This window comes from Rhinatrema bivittatum, chromosome 2, assembly GCF_901001135.1.
Source record: "Rhinatrema bivittatum chromosome 2, aRhiBiv1.1, whole genome shotgun sequence".
Classification (NCBI taxonomy): Eukaryota; Metazoa; Chordata; class Amphibia; order Gymnophiona; family Rhinatrematidae; genus Rhinatrema; species Rhinatrema bivittatum.
In genome coordinates, this window is record NC_042616.1 from 27,487,861 (window position 1) to 27,515,446 (window position 27,586).

The following is a 27,586-nucleotide window of genomic DNA, read 5'->3' on the forward strand; positions in this document are numbered from 1 at the left end:
GGAAAGTATTTCTTAGTAATTGTAGTGAGGAAGAGGAGGGGGATGGGGCTAAATGAGGGAGGGGAGGTGGGAGAGGAGGGTAACAGGATAGAAAGGGAAAGTATTTCTTAGTAATTGTAGTGAGGAAGAGGAGGGGGATGGGGATAAATGAGGGAGGGAGGTGGGAGAGGAGTGTAACAGGATAGAAAGGGAAAGTATTTCTTAGTAATTGTAGTGAGGAAGAGGAGGGGGATGGGGATAAATGAGGGAGGGGAGGTGGGAGAGGAGTGTAACAGGATAGAAAGGGAAAGTATTTCTTAGTAATTGTAATGAGGAAGAGGAGGGGAGGTGGGAGAGGAGGTTAACAGGATAGAAAGGGAAAGTATTTCTTAGTAATTGTAATGAGGAAGAGGAGGGGAGGTGGGAGAGGAGTGTAACAGGATAGAAAGGGAAAGTATTTCTTAGTAATTGTAATGAGGAAGAGGAGGGGAGGTGGGAGAGGAGTGTAACAGGATAGAAAGGGAAAGTATTTCTTAGTAATTGTAGTGAGGAAGAGGAGGGGGATGGGGATAAATGAGGGAGGGGAGGTGGGAGAGGAGTGTAACAGGATAGAAAGGGAAAGTATTTCTTAGTAATTGTAGTGAGGAAGAGGAGGGGGATGAGGATAAATGAGGGAGGGGAGGTGGGAGAGGAGTGTAACAGGATAGAAAGGGAAAGTATTTCTTAGTAATTGTAAGGAGGAGGGGATGGGGATAAATGAGGGAGGGGAGGTGGGAGAGGAGTGTAACAGGATAGAAAGGGAAAGTATTTCTTAGTAATTGTAGTGAGGAAGAGGAGGGGGATGGGGATAAATGAGGGAGGGGAGGTGGGAGAGGAGTGTAACAGGATAGAAAGGGAAAGTATTTCTTAGTAATTGTAGTGAGGAAGAGGAGGGGGATGGGGATAAATGAGGGAGGGGAGGTGGGAGAGGAGTGTAACAGGATAGAAAGGGAAAGTATTTCTTAGTAATTGTAGTGAGGAAGAGGAGGGGGATGGGGATAAATGAGGGAGGGGAGGTGGGAGAGGAGTGTAACAGGATAGAAAGGGAAAGTATTTCTTAGTAATTGTAGTGAGGAAGAGGAGGGGGATGAGGATAAATGAGGGAGGGGAGGTGGGAGAGGAGTGTAACAGGATAGAAAGGGAAAGTATTTCTTAGTAATTGTAAGGAGGAGGGGATGGGGATAAATGAGGGAGGGGAGGTGGGAGAGGAGTGTAACAGGATAGAAAGGGAAAGTATTTCTTAGTAATTGTAATGAGGAAGAGGAGGGGAGGTGGGAGAGGAGTGTAACAGGATAGAAAGGGAAAGTATTTCTTAGTAATTGTAGTGAGGAAGAGGAGGGGATGGGGATAAATGAGGGAGGGGAGGTGGGGAGAGGAGTGTAACAGGATAGAAAGGGAAAGTATTTCTTAGTAATTGTAGTGAGAAGAGGAGGGGATGGGGATAAATGAGGGGGGGGAGGTGGGAGAGGAGTGTAACAGGATAGAAAGGGAAAGTATTTCTTAGTAATTGTAGTGAGAAGAGGAGGGGATGGGGATAAATGAGGGGGGGGAGGTGGGAGAGGAGTGTAACAGGATAGAAAGGGAAAGTATTTCTTAGTAATTGTAGTGAGGAAGAGGAGGGGATGGGGATAAATGAGGGAGGGGAGGTGGGAGAGGAGTGTAACAGGATAGAAAGGGAAAGTATTTCTTAGTAATTGTAGTGAGGAAGAGGAGGGGGATGGGGATAAATGAGGGAGATGAGGTGGGAGAGGAGTGTAACAGGATAGAAAGGGAAAGTATTTCTTAGTAATTGTAGTGAGGAAGAGGAGGGGATGGGATGGGGATAAATGAGGGAGGGGAGGTGGGAGAGGAGTGTAACAGGATAGAAAGGGAAAGTATTTCTTAGTAATTGTAGTGAGGAAGAGGAGGGGATGGGGATAAATGAGTGGGGGGAGGTGGGAGAGGAGTGTAACAGGATAGAAAGGGAAAGTATTTCTTAGTAATTGTAGTGAGGAAGAGGAGGGGATGGGGATAAATGAGGGGGGGAGGTGGGAGAGGAGTGTAACAGGATAGAAAGGGAAAGTATTTCTTAGTAATTGTAGTGAGGAAGAGGAGGGGATGGGGATAAATGAGGGAGGGGAGGTGGGAGAGGAGTGTAACAGGATAGAAAGGGAAAGTATTTCTTAGTAATTGTAATGAGGAAGAGGAGGGGAGGTGGGAGAGGAGTGTAACAGGATAGAAAGGGAAAGTATTTCTTAGTAATTGTAATGAGGAAGAGGAGGGGAGGTGGGAGAGGAGTGTAACAGGATAGAAAGGGAAAGTATTTCTTAGTAATTGTAATGAGGAAGAGGAGGGGAGGTGGGAGAGGAGTGTAACAGGATAGAAAGGGAAAGTATTTCTTAGTAATTGTAGTGAGGAAGAGGAGGGGGATGGGGATAAATGAGGGGGGGGGAGGTGGGAGAGGAGTGTAACAGGATAGAAAGGGAAAGTATTTCTTAGTAATTGTAGTGAGGAAGAGGAGGGGATGGGGATAAATGAGGGAGGGGAGGTGGGAGAGGAGTGTAACAGGATAGAAAGGGAAAGTATTTCTTAGTAATTGTAATGAGGAAGAGGAGGGGATGGGATAAATGAGGGAGGGGAGGTGGGGGAGGAGTGTAACAGGATAGAAAGGGAAAGTATTTCTTAGTAATTGTAGTGAGGAAGAGGAGGGGGATGGGGATAAATGAGGGAGAGGAGGTGGGAGAGGAGTGTAACAGGATAGAAAGGGAAAGTATTTCTTAGTAATTGTAGTGAGGAAGAGGAGGGGGATGGGGATAAATGAGGGAGAGGAGGTGGGAGAGGAGTGTAACAGGATAGAAAGGGAAAGTATTTCTTAGTAATTGTAGTGAGGAAGAGGAGGGGATGGGGATAAATGAGGGAGGGGAGGTGGGAGAGGAGTGTAACAGGATAGAAAGGGAAAGTATTTCTTAGTAATTGTAGTGAGGAAGAGGGGATGGGGATAAATAAGGGAGGGGAGGTGGGAGAGGAGGGGGATGGGTGCAGCCCACAAGGTGTCTGAGTGTCTCTCTCAGTGCATCTTTCCCTTCAGTGCAATCCTCCTGCAGAAAATGAGCAGTGATATTATACTGAGTGACTGTGAGAAACCTAATGCAGTGTTCCCTGTACGTACCCGGATCAGTCCAGACAGTGGGTTGCGCCTCCTGTCCAGCAGATGGAGCCAGAGAAAAACTGAAAGGGTGTCCCATATAAGGAGAGTGCTCACCCTGCGCCCCTCAGTTCCAGCAGATCCAGTCAGACGAACCTGCGGTTCCCTCTCCTTACTGATTCTTCTATTTCTTCTCTTCAGAGATTTTTTTCCTTCATCTCTTCCTGGGTCAAGCAAGTATTTCCTACAAAAAAAAAAAAAAAGCTGAACAGTGTCTTTTATTCTCACAGGAGACAGGTTTTGTCTCCCAGCTCTTGTGGAGTCCTAGAGGGGCTTTTCCCCTTGATTCGTTCAGCCTAGGGCTCCTTTTCCCGGTGGCCTTGGATTTTCCCTGCCTAGGGGTGATACTGGTGGTCCGGTTACTCCCCCTCCTTGTGCCTGTGGTGACCCCTGAGATTTGCAAGCCTCGGGTCCCGTTGCAGAGAGGTTGACTTTCCTCTGCTGTGTCAGGGCTCAAAAAAGCCTTTTAAGTGATTCTTGAAAGAAAAAAAACCCAGAAACGGTTCAAGTTTTACTTTCTAAGGGGGAAAGGCTATTCTATACGGCACTTTGCCGACCGGCAGGGAAAGAAGCGGCTCGCAGCCTTCGCTGGCTCTCGCGCTTCTGTGCAGGCAGAATCCGCTGTTTTTCTTCGCGATCCCGATGCCGAGATCAGCGTTTTGCCTGGCCCGCGGGGAGCCTGCGTCGCGGCTCTCCCTCGACGGCCTTTGCTCAGTCCGCTTGCCCGTAGGGGAGGGACCCTCCGTGGCACCTTTAAAATCGACAACCTGAGGTCGGGTGGGGAAGCATGCGTCCGGGCCGGCCTCCTCTCAAACATCCGCGGGAACGGCGGCCATTTTGTGCCCGGACCTCGCTGCAGACTCAGAGCCTCAGGGGGGAGGGGAGCCGGATTTTGCTCAGTCACCGCCTAATTTAAGCCCTACGGACTCTCCTGCTCCTGTTTCTGACACCCCCCCCCCCCCAATGGGGACCCCCCCCTTGCCTGACAGAGCACACCCCAGGTTTTCCTCGGAGTTTGTGCTCTTGTTGCACAGATCTTTTTTGGCCAGCTTGGAGGAACAGGAGGATCCCCCTCCAGGCCCCCCCGCGGCAAACATCTCTCGTTTGGCCAGCAGCCAGGGCCCTGGCGCCCCAGACTCGCAGGGTGCTACCAGGGTTAGGACGGTGCCCGGTAATCCGGACCCACCTGCTCTTCCTCAGCCCGCTCTGCTGCCAGATCAGGATGACGACCCGTGGAGGGAGATGGCCCGCAGGTCCTGAGATTGTTTAACCGGGAAGAACTGGATCCACTCATTCCATTTGTTCTGGATGAACTTGGAATTGAGGTTCCCTCAGAAGACCCCTGCCAGTACCTCCTCTTCTCGGACTGTGGACCCGGTCCTAGCGGGCCTTCGGGCTCCTCCTCATACTTTTCCATTTCATCCTATGCTTATGCAGCTCCTGCTCCGGGAATGGGAATCCCCCGAGTCTGGCCTCCGAGTGGGCAGGGTGATCCCCTGCCAGATCAGGCCCTAGATATGCCAAAGGTCCCCAAAGTTGACGCTTCGGTGTCCGCTGTCACCAAGTGCACCACTATCCCGGTGGTGGGCGCGACCGCCTTAAAAGATCTCCAAGATCGCAAGTTGGAACTTCATCTTAAGAGGATCTTCGAGGTGCTGGCCTTAGGAGTCCGGCCGACGGTTTGTAGCAGCCTCATGCGTCGGGCAAGCCTCAGGTAGGTTCAATAATTGCTCAGCACCCAGGACCTCCCATCTGACGTGGCCGAACAAGCGGAGCGGCTCAAAGGTGCGATTGCCTATGGGGCTGATGCCCTTTATGATCTCCTCCGGGTGTAGGCCAGGGCTATGGTCTCCGTGGTTTCCGCCAGGTGTCTCCTTTGGCTGCGTAACTGGACGGCAGACTTCTCCTCTAAGTCACAATTGGGCACTCTTCCCTTTAAGGGCAGGTTGCTTTTTGGGGAGGACCTGGAACAGCTTATTAAATCCTTGGGAGACAGCAAGGTTCATAAGCTGCCTGAGGACCGCCCTAAACAGTCCAAGTCCTTTTTTTTTTTTCCTTGCGCTCTCGTTTCAGGGGTCAGTGCAGGTACAACAAACGCCGTGGGTCCTTTCAGCGAAATTCCTCCACCAGATCACAGGCATGGTCGCATTCCTTTCGGGGGCGTTGGCTTTTCAGACATGGCAACCCCCCTGGATCTGCCATGAAGTCCTCGCAATGAGATGCGGCTGGCCCCTTCCTCCATGCACGCCTTAGGTGGACATCTATCCCTTTTTCTCGAGGAATGGGCCAAAATCACTACAGATCAGTGGGTCCTCGATGTGAGTGAAAAAGGTTACATGTTAGAATTTGCTCGGGAGCTTCCCGAACGACACCTGATCTCTCACCCTGCGGCAGCCAAAAGCGGCCAGAAGTGTATCAGACTCTCGCCAAGCTCCTGGAGCTCGGGGCCATAGTCCCTGTTCCCCCAAAAGAACAGGGATCTGGCCAGTATTCTATCTACTTCATCGTCCCCAAAAAGGACAGCGCCTTCCATCCGATCCTGGACCTCAAGAGAGTCAACCGGGCTCTCAAGGTTCCCCATTTTCAAATGGAGACCCTGAGGGCGGTCATATCGGCGGTTCGCTCCGGAGAGTTCCTGGCTTCCCTCGATCTTATGGAGGCTTACCTTCACATCCCGATTTGCAAGAAACACCAGACGTTTCTTCGCTTCCACATTCTGGGCAGGCACTTCCAGTTTCAGGCACTCCCATTCGGTCTCGCTACCGCTCCTCATACATTCACCAAGGTGATGGTGGTGGTCACCGCCTTCCTCCAGCAGGAGGGAATATTAGTCCATCTCTACCTGGACAACTGGCTCATCCGGGCAAAGTCTGAGAAGCTCTGTGGGGCAGCAGTCAGTCGTGTGGTGTCAGTCCTCACCTCCCTCGGGTGGATTGTCAATTACTCCAAGAGCAACCTTGTGTTCTCCCAGGTTCTGGAATTCCTGGGAGCTCGTTTCGACACTCGGGTGTCCAAGGTTTTCCTACCCAAGGTTTGGGCGCTCAAGCTCATGAAACAGATCCAGCATCTCATCTCTTTCTCGTTGCCCACAGCCTGGGACTACCTTCAAGTACTGGGCTCTATGGCTTTCACTATAGATCTGGTTCCCTGGGCGTTTGCGCATATGCGTCCTTTGCAGAGAGCTTTGCTAGCCCGCTGGAAGCCAGTCTCAGAGAAATTTTAGGTGCTTCTGCCGCTTCCCGAATCTACCGTCGCCAGCATACAGTGGTGGCTTTCCCTCGATCACCTGTCAAGGGGTATGCCTCTGGAGACTCCCCAGTGGATTGTCCTCTTCGGCTGGGGAGCGGTGTGTCAGGCTCAGTCGAATCAAGGTCGTTGGTCCAAGGCCCAATCCAAGTGGCACATCAACCGCCTGGAGGCCCGGGCGGTCCGAATGGCACTCAAGTTCTTCCTCCTCTTGGTCGTTGCAAGATGGTGAGAGTCCTCTCCGACAATGCCACCACAATTGCTTACATCAACCGCCAGGGGGGCACCAGGAGTCGCCTGATGGCTCTGAAGGCCAGCAAACTGTTCGCATGAGCGGTGCGCCACTTGAACCGCTACCATCGCCAGATGAACATAAGAACTCGGAAGAGGCTCGAAGTCTTCGCCACCTCAACATCGGCAAACTCCTATCCAGATACCTAGAAATGTCGGAACCCGTACGAAAAACAGACCACCTATTCGTCCTTCACAGTGGGAAGAAGCAAAGGGAAGCGGCCTCGCGAGCAACCATTGCCCGCTGGATTAAAGAAGTCATCAAGGTGGCCTACGTAGAAACAGGCAAGCAGCCGCCTCTACAAGTCAAGGCCCACTCTTCTAGAGCCCAGGCAGTGTCCTGGGCGGAAACCAAGATGCTGTCACCCGCTGAGATCTGCAGGGCGGCGACATGGTCCTCCATCCACACCTTCTCCAAGTTTTACCACCTGGATGTTCAGGCTCGGGAGGACACAGCATTCGCAAGGGCAGTACTAAGTGGGTCACGGGTAACCTCCCACCCGGTTTGGGAGTAGCTTTTATACATCCCATTGGTCCTGAGTCCATCTGGCTTCACGCTAGGAAATGGAGAAATTACTTACCTGATAATTTCGTTTTCCTTAGTATAGACAGATGGACTCAGCATCCCACCCACGGCTACCGTTACTCACGGAATTCACGGGGGACATCCCCAGGAGCGAGTGATTCAAGGGTAAGCCATGCTTCCTTCACCTAGGACACCCTTCCTACCGGGTGTCGACGTTTCCCGGTTGAGGGCACTGGCGGTCTCCAGCTATAGCCAATTCAACCAGTTCAATTTAATCAAATTAACCAAGTTATAAAGTTTATCAAGTTAGTCAAATTAATCAATCATACATATATCCACAATTGCTTTTCGAGGAGAATACTGAAGAGCAGAGCTTCCTGCAGGGGTATATGTACTAGGGGCTGACGTCAGATTGAAATCTGATCCGTCTCCAATTGCTATCAGGAGTACACTATACCCATTGGTCCTGAGTCCATCTGTCTACACTAAGGAAAATGAAATTATCAGGTAAGTAATTTCTCCAATGCTCGCTGGTTAAAGGAAGCCATCGCGTCTGGTATCTTTGCTGGGGCCGGCCGGTCCCGGAGGGTCTAAAAGCCCATTCTCTGCGTTCACAGGCTACCTTGTGGGCGGAGAGCCAGCTGGTTTCTCCAAAGGAAATTTGCAGAGCAATCACTTGGAAGTCACTGCATATCTTTGCTCGGCATTACCGTCTTGATGTTGTGGCGCCAGTGCTTGGTTCCTTCGGCAGACAGGTGCTCTGAGCGGGACTGTCTATGTCCCACCCTCGTTAGGGGAGCTTTGGTACATCCCGGGAGTCTGGAATGATCCAGGTACGTACAGGGAAAGGAAAATTGGTTCTTACCTGCTAATTTTCGTTCCTGTAGTATCACGGATCAGTCCAGACTCCCTCCCGGTCTACGTTTTTTTCAGTCCACTCGTTGTCCTCTTTCTTTACAGCTGTGGAGCATGCCTTTTCCTTGCAGAACGATTATTTATTGAAGGACTATAAGGCACCGGACGTTTATACCTTTTAGACAAGAGCTGGTTATTGCACTGTTTCCTGGTTTGCATTCTGTTGTTCTTTTTGGATCAGTTACTTGCTTGATCTTAATAGGGATCATTTCCTAGTTTTGTTATCTGCTTTGTTAACGTTTATACTGAGGGGCGCAGGGTGAGCACTCTCCTTATATGGGATACCCTTTCAGTTTTTCTCTGGCTCCATCTGCTGGACAGGAGGCTCAACCCACTGTCTGGACTGATCCGTGGTACTACAGAAACGAAAATTAGCAGGAAAATTTTCCTTTCTTACTCCAGGAACAGGCTCCCCGACCATCACCCCTGAGATTATATCCCACATTGAACGAGGGGAAGAGCCGTACATCAGGGATGAGCCGGGATCAGAGGAAGGAGGCACTGGGAAAAGCAGCCGCTCAGGTGAGTGCAGGAATAAGAGGGAGCGGGGTCAAACTGCTGAGCTGGAGAGTGGAAGTGCAGAGACCCCTTCACAAGCTCCCCTGCAGATCTCTGGAATCACTCACAGGGTGTCTGTGACAGGCAGTGCTTGTGTCTGGGTCATTTATTCATATTCAGATATTGTGATACTATGCGAGTGTCCTTGACTTATGAAGGGAATCAGAGGACAGAGCAGTCTGGACTCCTGACCTTTTCTGTACAGGATAATTGAATTATTTACAGCACAAAAGAAACAGCAGAAAAAGATCTGCTTAGCTTAGCTGTAAATGAAAAGTTCCAGCAATCACAAATCGACAGCCTTCACCTAGGAGCTGCCTGTTCCTCTTCCCCTCCTGGGTGTCCCTTAAGGAGGATTGGACAAGATAGCCGAAGCTCGTCCTTCAATTATTCTGAGGGGTTCACTTATTTCCTCTTAACCGGGGCTCTTCCCATCTCCATTCCTATTTTCCTTTTCTGCCATGAACTCTATCTGTTCATTTCTTCTTCTGAGAGAGGATAGCACCGGGATGTGGATCACTAAGCCTTGGAGTGATTCCCCTCTAACACCTCTGCACCTATTTATCCCTCACATATCATTCTGATCTCTGGAAAGGACTCTTCCTCAGATAAGAGTTGGCTGATAAATCATTAAACTGGCCCCAAAGAGGCTCAAGGCTAGGAAATCCCATCCCAGGATGAGAGGATATGAGAGCCTCGGGAGTGCTCCCACTCCAAGGATTGCTTGCCCGGTGGGCGTCTTCAGGGTAGGACATTGCCTTTGGTCTCCGTGAATGCAAGGTAAAGTCACTGGAGGTTTCTTTCACGTCCGGAATCTGCAAGACCCCATGTAGCTGAATAGGAACCACAAAAGTAGCACTAAGGAAAGAAGGGGTCCTGGTGCACCCTAACTTAGACGACTGGCTGATCCGGGCGAAGTCGTCGGAAGAGAGCCTCCAGGTGACCAACAGGATCAGGTCATGAACAGTCTCAAGCCCTCCCAGTCCTTGGAGTACCTGGGAGTCTGGTTCGACACCAAACAAAATTATCTCACAAATTTTCCTCACTTCCTCGAGGTTAAGGAAGCTGGTGCGCTGACTGACCAACACACAGGGTGTGGAGCTATCTCCAGGTCCTCAGCCTGATGGCGTCAACACTGGAGGTAGTCCCATGGGCGAGGGCATACATGAGACCACTCCAACACTCCCTGCTGTCACATTGGAACCCACTATCTCAAGACTACTCAATTCGCCTCCACCTACCAGTGGAAGTATGTTCTCGGCTCCAATGCTGGCTATAGGAAGTGAACCCAGCAAGGGGGTAAGCCTGTCCCCACCGAACTGGCAAGTCATCACGACAGACGTAAGCCTCCGAGGGTGGGGAGCCCACTGTCAGGAATTGACAACACAGGGCCGATGGACCAAGGAGGAGGCGCACTGGAACATAAACCTCCTAGAGGCCAGAGCAGTCAGATTGGTTTATCTATCTTCAGCCACAGGCTCCGGAGTCAAGTAGTCTGCGTGTTATCAGACAGCGCGACAATGGTAGCTTATATCAACCGCCAGGGAGGAACCAAAACTTATGGAATGGGTGGAGCTAACTCTGCAAGGAATTTCGGCCTCCCACATAGCAGGACAAGACAACGCTAGGGCAGACTTCCTCAGCAGGGAGAGTTTGGATCCAGGAGAATGGACGTTGTCGGCCAGAGCCTTCCAGCTCCTAGTAGATCGCTGGGGCCTTCCATCCATTGACCTGTTGGCCACCTCGCACAATACGAAGGTCCCACAGTTCTTCAGTCGCAGAAGAGATCAACACTCCCAAGGAATCGATGCCCTGGTTCAGACCTGGCCAGAGGAGGACCTACTGTACCCCTTCCCTCCATGGCCTCTGCTGGGTAAGGTCATCCGCAAGATTGAACGCCATAGAGGGCTAGTCCTCCTGGTGGCCCCCAACTGGCCCAGACGCCCGTGGTATGCGGACTTGTAGAGGCTTCTGGTGCAGAGTCTCCTACTTCTCCCCCCTCCTCCATGAGGAGCCGACTTGATTTTGTCTTGAAAGGGTGAGGATACTTGGCTGGCGTAATTGCCACCTTGCTCCATGCATGGAATTTCTCAGCGTCCCTGGCGTATGTGAGGATCTGGAGAGTTTTTGAGGCCTGGTACGAAGAATGCGGGGTGGCGCCTCGGACGACCAAGATCCCCATGATCTGGAATTCTTACAGGATGGTCTAAATAAAAGGGTTTTCCCTCAAAATCCTTGATGGTTCAGGTTGCAGCTCTCTCCTGTTTTAGAGGCGAGGTGAACGGAGCCGCTTAGCTACGCATCCGGACTTGACCCATTTCCTAATAGGGGTTAAAAACCTCTGCCTGCCCTTAAGGTGGCTCGTCCCCCTATGGAACCTCAACCTTGTATTGAACTTCCTGGCAGGGCCTTCGTTCCGGCCGCTGCGAGCTCTGTCCCTATGCCTACTAACGCTGAAGGCCGTATTTTTGGTGGCAATAATTTGGATTTATATTCTGCTTTTTGACACTTCAAAGTGGATTACATTCAGGTACTGTAGGGATTTCCCTATCCCCACCGGGCCTACAATCTAAGGGCGGATTTTAAGAGCCCTGCTCGCCTAAATCCGCCCAAATCCGGGCGGATTTAGGCGAGCAGGGCCCTGCGCGCCGGTGAGCCTATTTTACATAGGCTCACCGGCGCGCGCAGACCCCGGGACTCGAGTAAGTCCCGGGGTTCTCCGAGGGGGGCGTGTCGGGGGCGGGTCCGGTCATCGCGGCGTTTAGGGGGCGTGTCGGCAGCATTTTGGGGGCGGGTTCGGGGGCGTGGTTACGGCCCGGGGCGGTCCGGGGGCGTGGCCGCGCCCTCCGGACCCGCCCCCAGGTCGCGTCCCGGCGCGCTAGCGGCCCGCTGGCGCGTGGGGATTTACGCCTCCCGGAGGTAAGGAGGGGGTTTAGACAGGGCCGGGCGGGTGGGTTAGGTAGAGGAAGGTGAGGGGAGGGCGTTAGAGGATTCCCTCCGAGGCCGCTCCGATTCCCTCCGAGGCCGCTCCGATTTCGGAGCGGCCTCGGAGGGAATGGGGGTAGGCAGCGCGGCTCGGTGCGCGCCGGCTATACAAAATCGATAGCCTTGCGCGCGCCGATCCAGGATTTTAGCGGATACGCGCGGCTACGCGCGTATCTACTAAAATCCCGCGTACTTTTGTTTGCGCCTGATGCGCCAGCAAAAGTACACCTATTCACGCGGTCTGAAAATCTACCCCTAAGTTTGTACCTAAGGAAGCGGAGAGTAAAGTGACTTGCCTAAGGTCACAAGGAGCGACAGTGGGATTTTGCTCTGCTCGTCGCATCCCTGAACTACAGGCTCTTGTCATGTCGGGAGCTGTTCCTCTGGCTGACTCCAGGAAGGTTGCAGCTTCGCACCGTCCCTGCCTTTTTACCATAAGCAGTCTTGGAGTTCCACCTGAACCAGTCCATTTCCTAACCGTCCCTAGATAGATGCAAAGACTCGGAAGACTACCACCTCCTACGCCACTTAAACGTCGGCAGGCTGTTGGTACAGTACCTAGAACACACAGACGCAAGACGGGGCCACCTATTCGTTCTTCACGGCGGAAAGAAACAAGGCGAAGCAGCTTCGCGAGCTACCATAGCCCGCTGGATAAGGAAGTGATCACAGGAACCTACGTAGAGGCAGGGAAGCCTCTACCCCTTCAGATGAAAGCTCCTTCCACTAGGGTCCACGTCGTATCCTGGGCGGAAGCTAAGCTACTGTCTCCCGGCGACATCTGCCGAGCAGCGACATGGTCTTCCTTGCACACCTTCTCCAGGCTTGGATGTCCAAGGCTGAGAGGATGCAGCCTTTGCGAGGGCAGTGCTAACTGGACCACAGGCTGCCTTCCACCCGGTTTGGGAGTAGCTTTTGTACATCCCATTGGTCCTGAGTCATCTGCTACACGCTAGGAACTGGAGAAATTATTACCTGATAATTTTGTTTTCCTTAGTGAAGACAGATGGACTCAGCATCCCACCTATGGCTGCCCACGAATAGTGCCAAGGGGGAGAGGACATGAACCTTGTCCCCAAGGGACTACACATAGGGAGGAGGAATAGCCTAGTGGTTAGAGCAGTGGACTATGAACCAGGAGACCAGGGTTCGAGTCCCCCTGTCACTCCTTGTGACCTTGGGCAAGTCACTTTACCCTCTATTGCCTCAGGTACAAAAACTTAGATTGTAAGCCCTCTGGGGATAGGGAAATACCTACAGTACCTGAATGTAAACCAATGTGATATCTCAGATCAAATGTCAGTATATAAAAAATAATAAAATAAATAAATCTTTCTACCCCTCGATCGGGGTTTCTATGAGTTGGCCAGGATTCAGCACTTATGTCTGATTGAATGCAAATACGGTTTCCGGCCTTCATTTTTTTAAATTGAGTTTTAATCAAGTCTTAATCAAGGTTCTCAAAGGCTAGTCCCCAAGGGCTTTTGAAGAGAATACTGAAGGGCAGAGGTCACTGCAGGGGTTATCTAGGGTGACGTCAGCTTTGAAATCTGACTCAGTCTCCATCTGCTGGTGGGGGAGTATAAACCCCATTGGTCCTGAGTCCATCTGTCTACACTAAGGAAAACGAAATGATCAGGTAAGTAATTTCTTCAATATTCCAGCTCCCAAACTCTACAACCATCCCATTTTGTCCTCTTCTGAAAAGACAAAAATGGAGAAACAGTGTAACCCAGGCAGTCATCATCTGATCCTGTAGACCGGACCCTCCCACAGGTCGATGGCCCCCAAACCTTGAGGCTCTGACTCCACTCCCAGGTGCTCTGTAATTTCCTGCCTATGAGTACCAGCAGCTAAGATCAGAGATTTATTCTCATTTCCCTCTCTCCCTCCTGTGCTGTAATCTCAGGTCTCCAGGTCGGGTTATCCCAGTGAGGGCTGAGGCTCTTGGGAGCTGAGTTCAGATCCAGGCTTGGGAGGAGCCCCATTCACAGTCCTCATCCTCGCCTTGATAACTTTTACTCCAATAGCAGGAGAGGTGCCAGAATCTCCTGGAATAAGTCTCCCTCGTTGTTTTACAAAGCACAGCGCATTTCTCTCTCCTGTTCTGTGCAGTAGGAAGGGTCGGGGTCCTCAGATCCCCTCTGTCTTTTCCCTGTTGGATTTGGGCTTACAGAGTCCTTTTAAGCCTTTCCTGTCACCTGCTGCTCTCTGCTGGTTTGTAGTCTCTCTCTTTTAGGGGGTTCTGGGGAACATCAGTCAGATCCTTCTCCTCTCCTGGTCTCGTTGGGTTCAGAGCTCACCGCGTGTCCCTGGGGGTGCGAGAGCGCTTGCTCTGTTTTTATGCTCTGAAGGGCTCGGCCCAGCTCTGTCTGATCTTTTCCTTCCTCGGGGAATCCATGACGGCCTTCATTTCCCTGCACTTCCCCAGCGCGAGGGCAGATGCGTCACGGCAGTGACTGAGCTCAGAGATAATGTCCAGTCTCTGCTTACAGCGGCTTCTGCTTCCTGTTACTCCTGCCCTAGGACTCTGCAGGGGTCAGGGATCAGCTCCCTCCTGTTCTATATAGAACTCACTTTATTTATAGAGAAATAGAAAGCATGGACAATATTGATTTAGATTGGGTTTAGATTTATTTTCATTGGTAGCTCAAGGCTTTACATTCAGGTACTGTCGGTATTTCCCTGTCCCCAGGAGCTTACAGTCTAAGGGGCCTATTTACTAAAGGTTTTCTCCCTTGTTGTGTCTGTGGGGAAAAATGCTTAATTCCCTGTACGTACCTGGATCAGTCCAGACCGTGGGTTGAGCCTCCTTTCCAGCAGGTGGAGTCAGACCAAAACTGAAAGGGTAAGAACATAAGAACATGCCATACTGGGCCAGACCAAGGGTCCATCAAGCCCAGTATCCTGTTTCCAACAGTGGCCAATCCAGGTCACAAGTACCTGGCAGGATCTCAAGGGGTAGATAGATTCCAAGCTGCTTATCCCAAGAATAAGCAGTGGATTTCTGCAACTCTACCTTAATAATGGTTAATGGACTTTTCCTCCAGAAACTTCTTCAAATGATATAGGGTGTCCTATATCAGGCAGAGCCTATCCTGTAGCCCTTCAGTATTTGTCTGTCTCCCAGCAGGTGCAGCAGTTCACCCTTCGGTCTCCTGATCTAGTCTAGTCAGCCTTCTTTTTCTTCCTTTCTTCTTGGATCTAGCAAGTACTTATTCCTTAGGGATCTCGTTTGGTTTTTCTTCCTGTTAAAAAAAAAAAAAAAAGAAAAAGAAAGAAAGACAGGGAGTTTAGCTTTTCTTTGGTGCAGGAGATGGTCCCGTCTCCCAGCTCTTGCCGGACTCAGGGGGGCTTTGCCCCTTGTGCAGAGCACAGCCTGAGTCCGTAAGTGATTCCCGGTGTGGGGACCGACACTGGTGGTCCAGTGGTCACCTCCCTCCTTCCTTGCTGCTGTGGGGACCGAGCCAGGTGGTCCAGTGCTCGTCTTCCCCCTTCCTCCCCCCTATTCATTCTCGCGGCTGTGGGGACTGACGCTGGTGGTCCAGCGTTCGTCTCCCCCCTCTCCCCCATCCTCGCTGTGGTAGGGACCGAGGCTGGTAGTCCAGTGCTCGTCTCCCCCCCCCTCCCCGGCTGCCCAGGGGGCCTAGAGTTTCCTTGCTATGCTCAATCAGTGTTTACAAAATATATATATATATAAAATAATTATAATGATATTAAAGCAGCGATTTCATTCTGATTTTTTAAATTGTGCTTCCTGGGATTTTGAACCAGCAGCCAGACAGGCAGGAGTCAGCAGGTTTCCCCCCTGTTTCACTCCTGCCGGCAGGCTGTCACTCAAATCTCTTTTTAAATTTTTTTTCTTCAGAGTGGCTTCTCATGCCGCGGCTGGCAGCCTGCCTTCCTCTGTGAGCAGCCCTCGTCGCGATTTTTCACACGAGGGGCTCTGCTCTGCCTGCCTGCCGGGTGGGGAAGGCCCCTCCTCGGCAGAACAGGCAAATTTAGCTCAGGGATCGTGTCCCCTCAGCATGGCCAGGCCGTTCCTGGGTCGGCAAAGCCCGGGAACGGCGGCCATCTTGAATTTTTTGGCGGCTCCGTTTTCGGAGCTGCCTGGGGCTGGGGGGCTGAAATTTTCGGATCCCCCCAGCCCCGGGAAATTCAGGGCCCATTTTTTTCTGTGGATTCCTCCTCTTCCTGCACAAATGTTTGTTTATTTAGCCGGCAGGAGGAGGAGACGGGTCCCCCCCCCTTGCCTCCCCATAAAATAACCAAAATAAATAAATAAATTGTGGGTCCGTGCCACGCGTCGTTGGCTGGTTGCCCGGTCGCGTTAGCCCCGGGGTCGCTTCGCCAGAACCACCCCCACCCCCGGGGGTCTCAGTTTCTTTAGGATCCTGATCCCATGTCTCTTTCTGTGAGCACCCTCCCGTCCCTGGAGGGTGACGTTCTCAGGGTCTTCCGCATATTTTTCAAAGGAGGAATTGTGGCTGGGGGGGGAGCCCTCGATACTATGGCCTCCTTGGAAAAGAAAAAAAAAGAGAGAGAATAATCTATAAATGTATGGACCCGAGCCTGGCGGGACTCAGGGCTCCGGCAAGTGATTCCACCCCCTCCCCCGCGCAAGCTGCTGCTCTTGCGGGCATGGGAGGCACCGGCAGCGAGACTCCAGGTGGGGAGTGCGCATGTTTTAGATATGTTGCAAGTTCCCGCTGGGTTCTCCTCGGTCTCTGCGCGGACAGGACCGTAAGCTCGAGGCGTACATACCACGCAATTTTTTAAGTCCTAGCTCTGGGGGGTCCATGCGGCAGTCTCATGCAGCGGGCAGGTCTCAGGTGGGTTCAGCAATTCCTCGGCACCCAGGCCCTCCCGTCTGCAGAGGCGGAGCAGGCTGAGCGTCTGGACACCGTTATCGCTCACGGGGCTGCTGCGCTCTGCGACCTCCTTCGCGACCAGGCGGAGGCGATGGCCTCGCTGGTGTCCGCCCCACGACTCCTCTGGTGGCCAAATTGGGCGGCCGACCCATCCTTCCAGGCGGCGCGTTGTCCTTCAAGGCTGAGTTGCTCTTTGGAGTGGACCTTGGGAAGCTTATTGGTTCCTCAGAGGAAGTCAAGGTTCCTATGCCCCGGCGGACCGTCCGAAACATTCACGCTCCCGTCCGCCTTCCAGGGATAGAGTCGGTATACGCCCCGCGGCAGAGGTAGCCCCTCCGGGGGTTATCCTTCTCGCCCTCAATCCTGCTCGCAGCTTTTAGCGGGCGTCGCTCCCTTCGCGAGGGCCGTCCTCGCGCTCCGCCCCGGAGCCTGCCCTGCAAGTAAGTTTAGTGAACCCGTTCCTCGGTCCCTTGTCGGGGCGACCGCCTTTCCCCCTTTTCTTCAAGGACTGGGTCAAGCTCGTGGCAGTCCGATGGGTCTCCGACATTGTCCAAACCCTCGCCAAACTACGGAGTCTGGGCGCAGTGGCTTCAGTTCCGGTAAGGGAGCGCGGCGCAGGCTGGTATTTTGCCTACTTCGTGGTTCCCGGGAAGGCCGGACCTTCTCGGCCGATCTTAGCTCTCAAGGGGGTCCTCCGGGGCCTTCAGATCCCATGTTTCCATTTGGACATCTTGCGAACGGTCATCGTGGCGGTTCGCCCCGGAGAGTTTCCTCGCCTTCGCTCGTTTTGACAACGGCGTGCTCCCATTTTCCGATTCACTGCGATTGCCTGGTGTATCTTCGCTCCCACATCATCACCAGGTGTTTTCCACTTTCGGCCGCTGCCCTTCGGCCTCGTGACTGCGTCGCACGCCTTTCCCGAGGTTGGTGGTGGTCGTGTATGGGCCCAGCCAGTGGCTCTTGCCAATCTAACGGTGGATCGGGTATTAGCTCTCCTCGCGTCTCTTGGGTGGATATTGAATTCTCCCATGGATATCCCTCAGCCCTCCCAGGACTTCGGGTTCCTGGGAGCCCTCTTCGACACTCGCGTGGGGCGAGGCTACCTGCCGGTCTTCGGGTCCATGGTCTCCGCCATGGACCCAAAGACCGGCATGGAGGGAGTACGGCTTCGAGGGCGTGGTTGCTCAGACTCTCCCTTGGCCCTCGGACGTCCTTCAGTACGTATTCCCGCCGTGGCCTCTGGTGGGAACATTCTCAGAAGAATAGAGCTCCACCGGGGACCCGGGGTTCTGGTAACACCCGAGTGGCCACGCAGGCCATGGTTCGCCGATCTCAACCTGGCGACGGACGGGCCCCTTCGGTTAGGTCATCTCCTTCACCTGCTTCGGCAGTGGCCAGTATTTTTCGACCAGGCCGATCGCTTCTGTCTAGCGGCTTGGCTTTTGAACGGCGACACCTGAGGCGTAATGGCTATAAGGAGGAGGTCATCTCCACCCTGCTGCGGGCCCGGAAACAGTCGATTTCCCTGGCTTATGTGTGTATCTGGATGGTTTTTGTGTCTGTCTGTGTGGAGTCGGGTGTCTCAGCGCGCTCCGACCCGGTCTCATTGGTGCTTTCTTCCTTCAGAAGGGTCTTCCCAAGGTTTTTCCTTCAGTTCTCTGCACGTTCCAGTCTCCGCCCTCGGCTCTTCCTGGATCCGGTAGACGGTCATCCCTTAGCAGGGCCCCCGGACGTGTTTTGGTTTCTGAAGGGAGTCAAACACCTGCGGCCGCCTTCTCGTTTTCACTTGTCCGTCGTGGAGTCTTAACCTGGTCCTCTGGGCTGCCCCGTTCGAACCTCTCCGACGGGCTACGTTATAGGTTTTCACGCTCAAGACAGTTTTTTCTTTTCTTGGCTCTATCTCCTCCGCTCGGCGCGTCTCCGAGATCCAAGCGTTGTCCTGTCGGGAACCTTTCTTGCGCTTTTCCGATTCAGGGGTTTCCTCATGACTGTTCCTTCTTTCTTGCCTAAGGTTATCTCTACCTCTCATGTCAACCAGTCGGTAGAGCTCACTGCGTTCTCCCCAGAGGGGATTGCGGGCACAGCTGGGGGCGACCTTCGTAAGCTGCGTGGTAAATGAGTTCTACTCCAGCGTCCCCCGGTTACCAATGACTCTCGGGTCCCGGACCATCTTTTTGTTCTCTGGAGTGGTCCTAATCGGGATAAGCCGGCTTCTAAGACCTCTCTCGCGTGATGGTTGACAGAGGCGATCTCCTCAGCCTATCTCTGCCAAGGTCGGGCGGTTCCCGAGGGTCTAAAGGCTCATTTGCTACGTTCTCAGGCTACTTCCTGGGCGGAAAGTCAATCGGTCTCCCCGCAGGGGATTTGCAGGGCCGCCACCTGGACGTCCTTGCACGCTTTTGCTCGCTACTATCGTTTGGATGTGCTAGCTCCGGTTTTTGGTTCCTTTGGGCGGCAAGTGCTTCGAGCGGGACTGTCTCGGTCCCACCCGGTGTAGGGAAGCTTTGGTACATCCCAGGAGTCTGGACTGATCCGGGTACGTACAGGGAAAGGAAAATTATTCCTTACCTGTTAATTTTTGGTCCTGTAGTACCACGGATCAGTCCAGACGCCCTTCCCTATTTTGTCTTTCTTTTCTGTCCTCTCGAAGCTTATTCTTGCAGATTCCCAAATTTTGATACTTCATTCTTTGAGCAATTACACCGGAAGCCTTGGTTGTACAAGCACCAAGTATATGCAAGAGCGGATAGTCATCCCATGAGTTCTTACATTGTTTTTCAGTTGCTCCATTGAGCTTTATGGTTACTTGCTTGATCCTATTCTTGTTTTGTTGTTTTCTGCTTTGACAATGGTTATACTGAAGGGTTACACGGTAGGCTCTGTCCTGATATAGGATACCCTTTCAGTTTTGGTTTGTCTCCACCTGCTGGAAAGGAGGCTCAACCCACAGTCTGGACTGATCCGTGGTACTACAGGAACGAAAATTAACAGGTAAGAACTAATTTTCCTATAGGGCCCTCAGTTTATAGCAATTAATGTCACACATTGCCTAAAATAGAAATTTTAAAACACCTTAAATGTCGTCTTCCATTCCCCTTCAGAAGCTGCAGCGGATCCAGTCCTCAGTGTTTGTTTCATAGACAGAGCGTCACTGCTGTTCTTAGGGAGCTCCATAATCTATTTTAAATGACTTCTTTTGGAATTATTTGTATTTGCAATTAAAAGTGCTTCTCATAGCTATGACCTCTTGCTGTCCCCTTCAGTGAATCATTCCCCAAGTGACATTCAGCTTTCCGCTCTCAGAACCTGATGTGGATCCGTGTTTGGAAAACGATCTGCTTCAGGGGTGTGCGTTGGGTTTGATAGTGGAATATTGAATAGCACTTGGGGAAAGCTTCATTGAAGGAGACAGCAAGAAGTCACAGCTGTGGTAAGAACATTTAATTGCAAATATGACACAAATTCCAAAAGTAAATAATTTAAAATTAAGAAGTGCTCACTGTTGTCCATTTCTGCAAGCACTTTCAGGTGAGATCTATGATTATAGTGAAGCACTGATTGCGTTATCAAGATTACCGGTAGCTGTGTATGAAGACCTCCATTAATATTTTGGACTGAGTGCTGGACATCACAGGGCTATTTAAATACAATTTAAATTAGTTTACAAGGTGGTTTCTGTTATGCGTGAGTTACATAAAACAGCATTCTGAGAACTTTATACACCAGACACTGGTGAGATGTTCAGTCCTTAGCTTCGTCCTCCTCTGAGCCCTAGCAATGTACTCTGGTTCATCCCAAAATGCTGCAGAAAGGAGCTGATGCAGCTGCTTTACACCCCTGTTCCCTCTGAGGTGTTTAATGCTGGGAAACCCTGACCGTTGTCACTGTGAGTCTCCCTTACATCAAGTAATGTCTGTCCTTTATTTTCTTATTCAGAGATCGACGAGTCCAAGAAAAGAAATAAGGAAATGCATCCTGACGAACCCACAGAACATCTAGAAATGATTAAAACTGTATCAGAGGCAGAGAGAAGGGATACCTGCCCATGTTGTGACTGGGAGGAAAACTGCTGGAAACAGTGCAAGCCAGAGGAAAGGCTGAGAAACCCAGGAGACTCCACTGAGAATGTGACTCCCTGTGAACAAAGTACACAATATCTGAGAGAACATGTTGGGTTGAGATTCTTTTTAGGGAGTGATTGTGCAACTAAGGTAATAAAAGTTCACCAGAAGATTCAAACAAGAGAGAAATCATTTCCATGTAGTGAATGTAATAAAAGCTTCATTTATCCATCGCAATTGAAAATCCACCAGAAGATCCACTCAGGCGAAAAGCAATTTACAGAGACAGAGTATAATAAAAGCTTCATTTGGAAATCAAAAAGGAAAAGGCATCAACGGATGCACAAAGCAGAGAAACGATTCACTTGCAATGAGTGTGATAAAGATTTCAGTAGGAAATCAGAACTGAAAATACACAGAAGGATCCACATGGGAGAAAAACCCTTAACATACACTGAGTGTGATAAAAGTTTATATAAAAACACAGAAACGAAAAGGATCCGTAAAGGAGAGAGAGAATTTGTGTGCACTGAGTGTGATAAAAGCTTCTGTTTGAAATATGAACTGAAAATGCATGAAAGGAAGCATGCACGAGAGAAACCATTTGTATGCAGTGGACGTAATAAAATATTTGAGCAGAAATCTCATGTGAAAAGCTACCAAATAAACCACAAGCGAGAAAAACTGTATGCATGTACTGAGTGTGACAAAAGTTTTTTTACAAAGGCAGACCTGCAAAGGCATGAAAGGATCCACACAGGAGAGAAGCCTTTTATATGTACTGAGTGTAATAAAAGCTTCCGTTCAAAACCTGAACTGAAATTGCATGAAAGGATCCACACAGGAGAGAAGCCATTTACATGCACTGAGTGTAATAAAAGCTACAGTTACAATTATTTATTGAAAAACCATCAAAGGATTCACACAGGAGAGACACAATTTCCGTGCACTGAGTGTGATAGAAGCTTCATTAGCAAAGCGAAGTTGAAAATGCATGAAAGAATCCACACAGGAGAGAAACCATTTAAATGCACAGTGTGTGATAAAAGCTTCCGTATAAAACCTACACTGAAATTGCATGAAAAGATCCACACAGGAGAGAAACCATTTATGTGCACAGTGTGTGATAAAAGCTTCCGTTCAAAAGCTGAATTGAAATTGCATGAAAGGATCCACACAGGAGAGAAACCATTTACGTGCATGGAGTGTGATAAATGCTTCAGTCGCAAATATTTACTGAAAAATCATGAAAAGATCCACACCGGAGAGAAACCATTTACATGCACTGTGTGTGATAAAAGCTTCCGTTCAAAACCTGAATTGAAATTGCATGAAAAGATCCACACCGGAGAGAAACCATTTACATGCACTGAGTGTGATAAAAGCTTCCGTTCAAAACCTAGACTGATATTGCATGAAAGGATCCACACAGGAGAGAAACCATTTACATGCACAAAGTGTGATAAAAGTTTCAGTAGTAAATCAAGCTTGAAATTGCATGAAAAGACCCACACAGCAGAGAAACCTTTTACATGCACTGAGTGTTATAAAAACTTCCGTACAAATTCTGAACTGAAAAGGCACAAAAGGATCCACACAGCAGAGAAACCATTTAGATGTACTGAGTGCTGTAAAAGCTTCCGTTCAAAACCTGAACTAAAAATACATGAAGTGATCCACACAGGAGAAAAGCCATTTGCATGCACAGAGTGTGATAGAAGTTTTAGTAGAAAATCAAAACTTAAAAACCATGAAAGGATCCACAGCCAAGAGAAACGATTTACATGCCCAGAGTGTGATACAAGCTTCTATAGCAAATCACAACTGAAAAGCCATGGAAGGGTGCACACAGGAGAGAAACCATTTACATGTGCCGAGTGTGGTAAAAGCTTCAGTTGTACTTCTAATCTGAAAATTCATAAAAGGATCCACACAGGGGAGAAACCACTTATGTGCAATGAGTGTGATAAATGCTTCAGTCGCAAATATTTACTGAAAAATCATGAAAGGATCCACCTGGGATAGAAATCATTTAATGTACTGTGATAAAAGCTTCAGTTGGAAATTAAGTCTGAAAAGTCATGAAAGAATGAACACAGGAAAGAAACCAGAATTATGAGGATTGACAAAATCTCCAATATTAAGGTCTAGTGAGGAATATTCCAGGGAGATTCCCTGTAACTGCTTTTGTTTTGTCTGGCATTAAACCCGTTGAGTCCTCTCATGAACTCCCTGGGTTATGAAACTTGCTTTAATCCTAGCGCATCCAATCCCCTTCCAAAGGTATTTCCTTTACTATTTGTCTTATCATTTGAAACTCTACAGTTCTTGTGATGCTCATTTAGCAAAATTGACATTGCTGTGACTGAAGATTACAATATAAAGGAACTGGAACAGGAAGGCAGAGGATTTCAGCATAAAGAACTGAAGGTGTATTATGGTAGCTCTATAGGTGTAATTAATTTCAATTAGAACCACCTTCAGCTTTAGGAATGTACAGTCTCAGCATGCAATACTGCTTATAAATTATCTGATGGTGTTGTGCCCGGTCGCAGATGGCTGCGACCTCTGTTGCTTACCTCCCTTTTCCCCGCTTCAGTGAACCTCGGACATTTGGCGACCTCTGCCTCTTCATGCTGCTCGCCTCGGCGTTTCTGGGACGGTGGGGCAATCCCGTCCGCCATCTTGAATCGGGGATTACCTAAGACACACGCGTGCACGGCTCCATCTTATACACGTCATGGCGGGAACCTCGGGGGGGCATCCCCTCCGCATGACGTCATCTGCCAGCGTGTATTTAACCCTGTCGGACTGAGCTACCTGTGAGTTAGCAAGGACTTCCTTCCTGCTATATTCCACTCCTTCGGAGAAGCTTCGCTTACTACGCTGAACTCCTTCCTGACACAGAGACTCGAGCGCCTTAGGTACCGCTCCTCGGGGGCCTTGTTACGTTCTGGCTATCCGCTCCTCGGAAGGCCTTCCTGCCTACAGTCTCTCTCCACCGACTCCGGGTGCGTTTGGTTCAGCCTTGTGAGTTCGCTTCCTTCTGCTGTCGGCACCTCCGGTGTACCCCATGCCTCGGGCCACTGCCATGATCTTCTCAGTAACCTTCCTGGCATACTTCAGAGTGAGTACCATCATCCCTTCAGCTCTGCGGACCTCCTGCACTACTCTCAAGCATTCTCCTGTAATTCTCGGCATACCCCGCGCTGCAGGCCATTATCAGAGATATCACCAGTGAGCTGCCTTTACTCTGGACTGTGAGGTGGGAATCCTCACCTTTCCAGTATAATAAAGTCTCTTGCTATTGTGTCCGTCTCAGCTGAGGCCACACCTATTGTGGTGAGTCCCCACAGGGCTCCTCCCCTGTGGGTGGAGTCAGCTCTTACCACGATCCGGGGACCACAAACAATACCAGTTCATAACAGATGGTCATGGAAGAAAGGAAAATTGGTTCTAACCTGTAATTTTCTTTCCTGGAATACCACAGAACAATCCAGTCTCCTGGGTTTTACCTGCCTGCCAGCAGATGGAGACAGAGAATAAAGGTTTCACTAACATTGCCACATTACCTAGTGTGCCACCTGCAGGCCCTCAGTGTGACCTGTGCCCAAGCAACGATGGGAATAACTAAAAGTATAAAAGAAACCCCAACCCCCCCTCAATGTGCAGGAGGAAGGCGAAGCCTCACAACGGAACCCCGTTCCAACATCAGGAATTAGATCATCATTGAACCCAAGAAGCAACTCTGCATCATTTACGTATCGCCAACACGAGCAGACTTTCCTAATCGGGTGGAGCTCTGGACTGGTCTGAGGTATTCCAGGAATGAAAATCAGCAGCTAAGAACAAAGTTTCCCTTCCCTGTTCATACCCCAGAACAGTCCAAACTCCTGGGATGTACCCCAGCTTTCTTAAAGTGGGTGGGAATGTAATAGTCCCGTTCACAGTACACTTTCACCACCTGTCCTGAAAGCTGGAGCCTGGTAACTTCCAAGTAGCCACCTGACAGATTTCTTGGGGAGACACTAGTTGACACTCAGCCCAGGAGGTCACCTGAGACCGAGTTGAATGAGCCTTCAGGCCTTCTGGTACCTGACGACCCCCTACACATGTAAGCCGATCCAACTGCCTCCTTCAGCCAATGTGCAATAAGAGCCTTGGACACCTTGCACCCATTCCTGGGTCCGTTCCGAAGCTCGGAGAGGTGGTCTGACTTTTGGAAACCTTAACCTTGAGATATCTCAACAACACCCGACATATGTCCAGCATTCAAAGTTTCTGTTCGTGTGCCAGATCAGTCCAGACAAGAGGGTTTTGCATCCCTACCAGCAGATGGGAGGCAGAGAACTAAAAACTTTGAGGCACTGCTACATAACCGAGGGTGCCACCTGCAGTCCCTCACTATTTCTGTCTCCAGCAGATGGTAGAGGTGGAAACCTGCAGTTAAGGGGGGGGAAAAAAAAGGAGGATCAGAAGACGAGAAGTTAGAAGACGCTCCCTGAGGTGTTAGGTTCCTTCGTGGGCCATCCCTCAGGTTGAGCCGGGCGAGCGGTGGGGTTGGTAATCCCTGATCAGCTTTAGTCTGCAGCAGATCCAGGGGTCTGACAGCCAGGGGTCCTGGTTTCCTCTTATCCCCTGAACGCTCCTTTCCAGAAGTGTTGCCACCAGCAGGGAAGTATTCCTTTTTTTTGCTTGAATTTCTTCCTTTTCTCTGGCTGCTGTTTCTTTAAAGGAAAAAAAAAAGTTACATTTTTCTTTTGGCAGCAACCGCTGGGGCTGTTCTGCTTTGATCATCGTGGCAGGCCCGGGCTGCAGAAGGGAGCAGTGTAGCTCCCATGTTCGTGCCTTCGGGCTGCTTGGGGAGGTGGAGGCTGCGTTGGGCCGTGTTCCCCTCCTCTCCTGCGCCCCGCGATCACGCGGCTTCTCTTCCTTTGCAGCAGGCCCGGGCGCGTGAAGACAAGAATGCGCCAACCGCTTTTCCAATGCAGGAAAGCTTGTCGGGCTGGCGGCCTGGTTTGGGGACATCCAAATGCAGTGGCACCCTGCCGCGATTTGTTTCTGGAGGGGAGGGGGGGAACGAGGCTGGTAGGAGAGCCACAGGTTTCCAAGGCCCTGTCAGGATCAATACTGGGAGCCTAAACAGCCTGTCAGGCCGGAGAAGGGCTACAGCTTGGAAGGTGACGGACTCCCCTCCCCCGTCGTCCCCAGTGATTTTGTCGGGGGGGGGGGGAGGGGAGGAGATGCGATCTCTGGGCCGGAAAGGGGAGAGGATAACGTGGAGTTTTCTTCAGAATTTGTCTTGCTTACACATAAGGCCTATTTAATCAGGAAAAGCATTGGCTATAAAAGGGCATTTCTGTCAGCCGTGTCGTCCTGCTGCAAAGAGGCCGAAGGGCTGCTTGGTCAGGGGACCTCCTTCTCCGGCTGGGCCTGGACCATCCTGAGGGCCTAGCGGCTCAGATGATTCGGACCTGGATGACCCGGAAGAGATGGTCTTGGGGTTGGTCCAGGGATGGATCAGGATGACCCAGCAGATCCCACGGTGGATGTCGATCAGGCTGATCCTGAAGAGGTCCCGTTAACGGAGGGAGATGACCCGTGGGCGGTTCATCTGTTTCATTAGGAGGAGTTGAGGTCCCTTATTTCCCTTGTTCGGGAGGAGCTGGGTATTCAGGTGGTCGAAGAGGAGTCTGAGAGTGAAGGGGTGGATCCGGTGTTGGTTGGTCTCCGGGGTCCACCAAAAGCCTTTTCTCTCTCTATAAGATCAAGGCGAGCCCCAAGGTGGTTAGAGCCAAAGCAAAACTGTATCTAGACACAAAAGAACTCGCCAACTTCAGACCCATATCGAACCTGCCGTTTCTAGCGAAGCTCACAGAGAAAGTTGTTAACACACAACTCTCTGACTTCCTTGAGGAAAATAAAATTCTTTACCCTGCACAGTATGGCTTCCGAAAATCAGCCAGCACAGAAACCCTCCTCATCTCACTATCAGACCACATCCTCATGGGACTAGACAAAGGGCTTGCATACCTACTGGTCCTTCTAGATATCTCATCGGCATTCGATACGATAAACCATGCCATCCTCCTAAATCGTCTTTCAGAAATTGGAATCACGGGTCTTGCCCTCAATTGGTTCAACTCATTCCTCAACAATAGAAGCTACAAGGTGAGAGTCAACAACATAGAATCACCAAGTTATATATCAACCCTAGGCGTTCCACAAGGCTCATCATTATCTCCAACCCTTTTCAATATCTACTTACTACCCCTCTGCCAACTACTCACTAACCTACAATTAACATACTACCTCTACGCAGATGACGTTCAGATATTGATCCCCATAAAAGAAACCCTGACAAAAACACTCGATTACTGGGAAAATTGTTTGAAATCCATAAAAAGTCTCCTTTCCAGCCTGAACCTGGTGCTCAACGCATCCAAGACAGAAATCCTGCTCATCTCTCCTGAACACTGGACTAAAACCGATTCTACTTCACCGGACACACATATTTCTCACACAAGAGATTTAGGAGTCATACTAGACAATCATCTAAACCTAAAAAAATCAATCAATAATATCACCAAAGAATGCTTCTACAAGCTTCAAGTGTTGAAAAGAATTAAACCTCTCCTCCACTTCCAGGACTTTAGAACTGTCCTCCAATCTACACTATTTTCAAAGACTGACTACTGCAATGCATTGCTCCTGGGGCTCCCCATCTCGGCAACAAAACCGCTACAAATGCTCCAGAACGTAGCAGCCAGAATCTTAACTAACACTAACCGAAGCGCCCACATTACCCCTATCCTCCGTAACCTACACTGGCTGCCAATAAAATACAGAATTCAACATAAAGCACTCACCATAATACACAAAACCATTCACAAACAACTCACCCTAGACCTACAGGCTCCACTCAAACTCC

General features: G+C 50.5%; 1 protein-coding gene across 2 annotated transcripts in view; it reads left to right on the forward strand.

Annotated features, from left to right (window-relative positions):
- LOC115085866 (oocyte zinc finger protein XlCOF6-like) overlaps positions 1-22,880 on the forward strand; it is a 60,432-nt gene extending 37,552 nt beyond the window's left edge. For both annotated transcript variants that reach the window (XM_029592388.1, XM_029592387.1), the window contains exons 3-4: positions 8,583-8,702; positions 20,531-22,880. In XM_029592388.1, coding sequence (XP_029448248.1) covers positions 8,583-8,702; positions 20,531-22,680 — 2,270 coding nt within the window. In that variant the 3' untranslated portion in view covers positions 22,681-22,880. The remainder of the gene's footprint in view (positions 1-8,582; positions 8,703-20,530) is intronic.
- Positions 22,881-27,586: the final 4,706 nt, after the last annotated feature.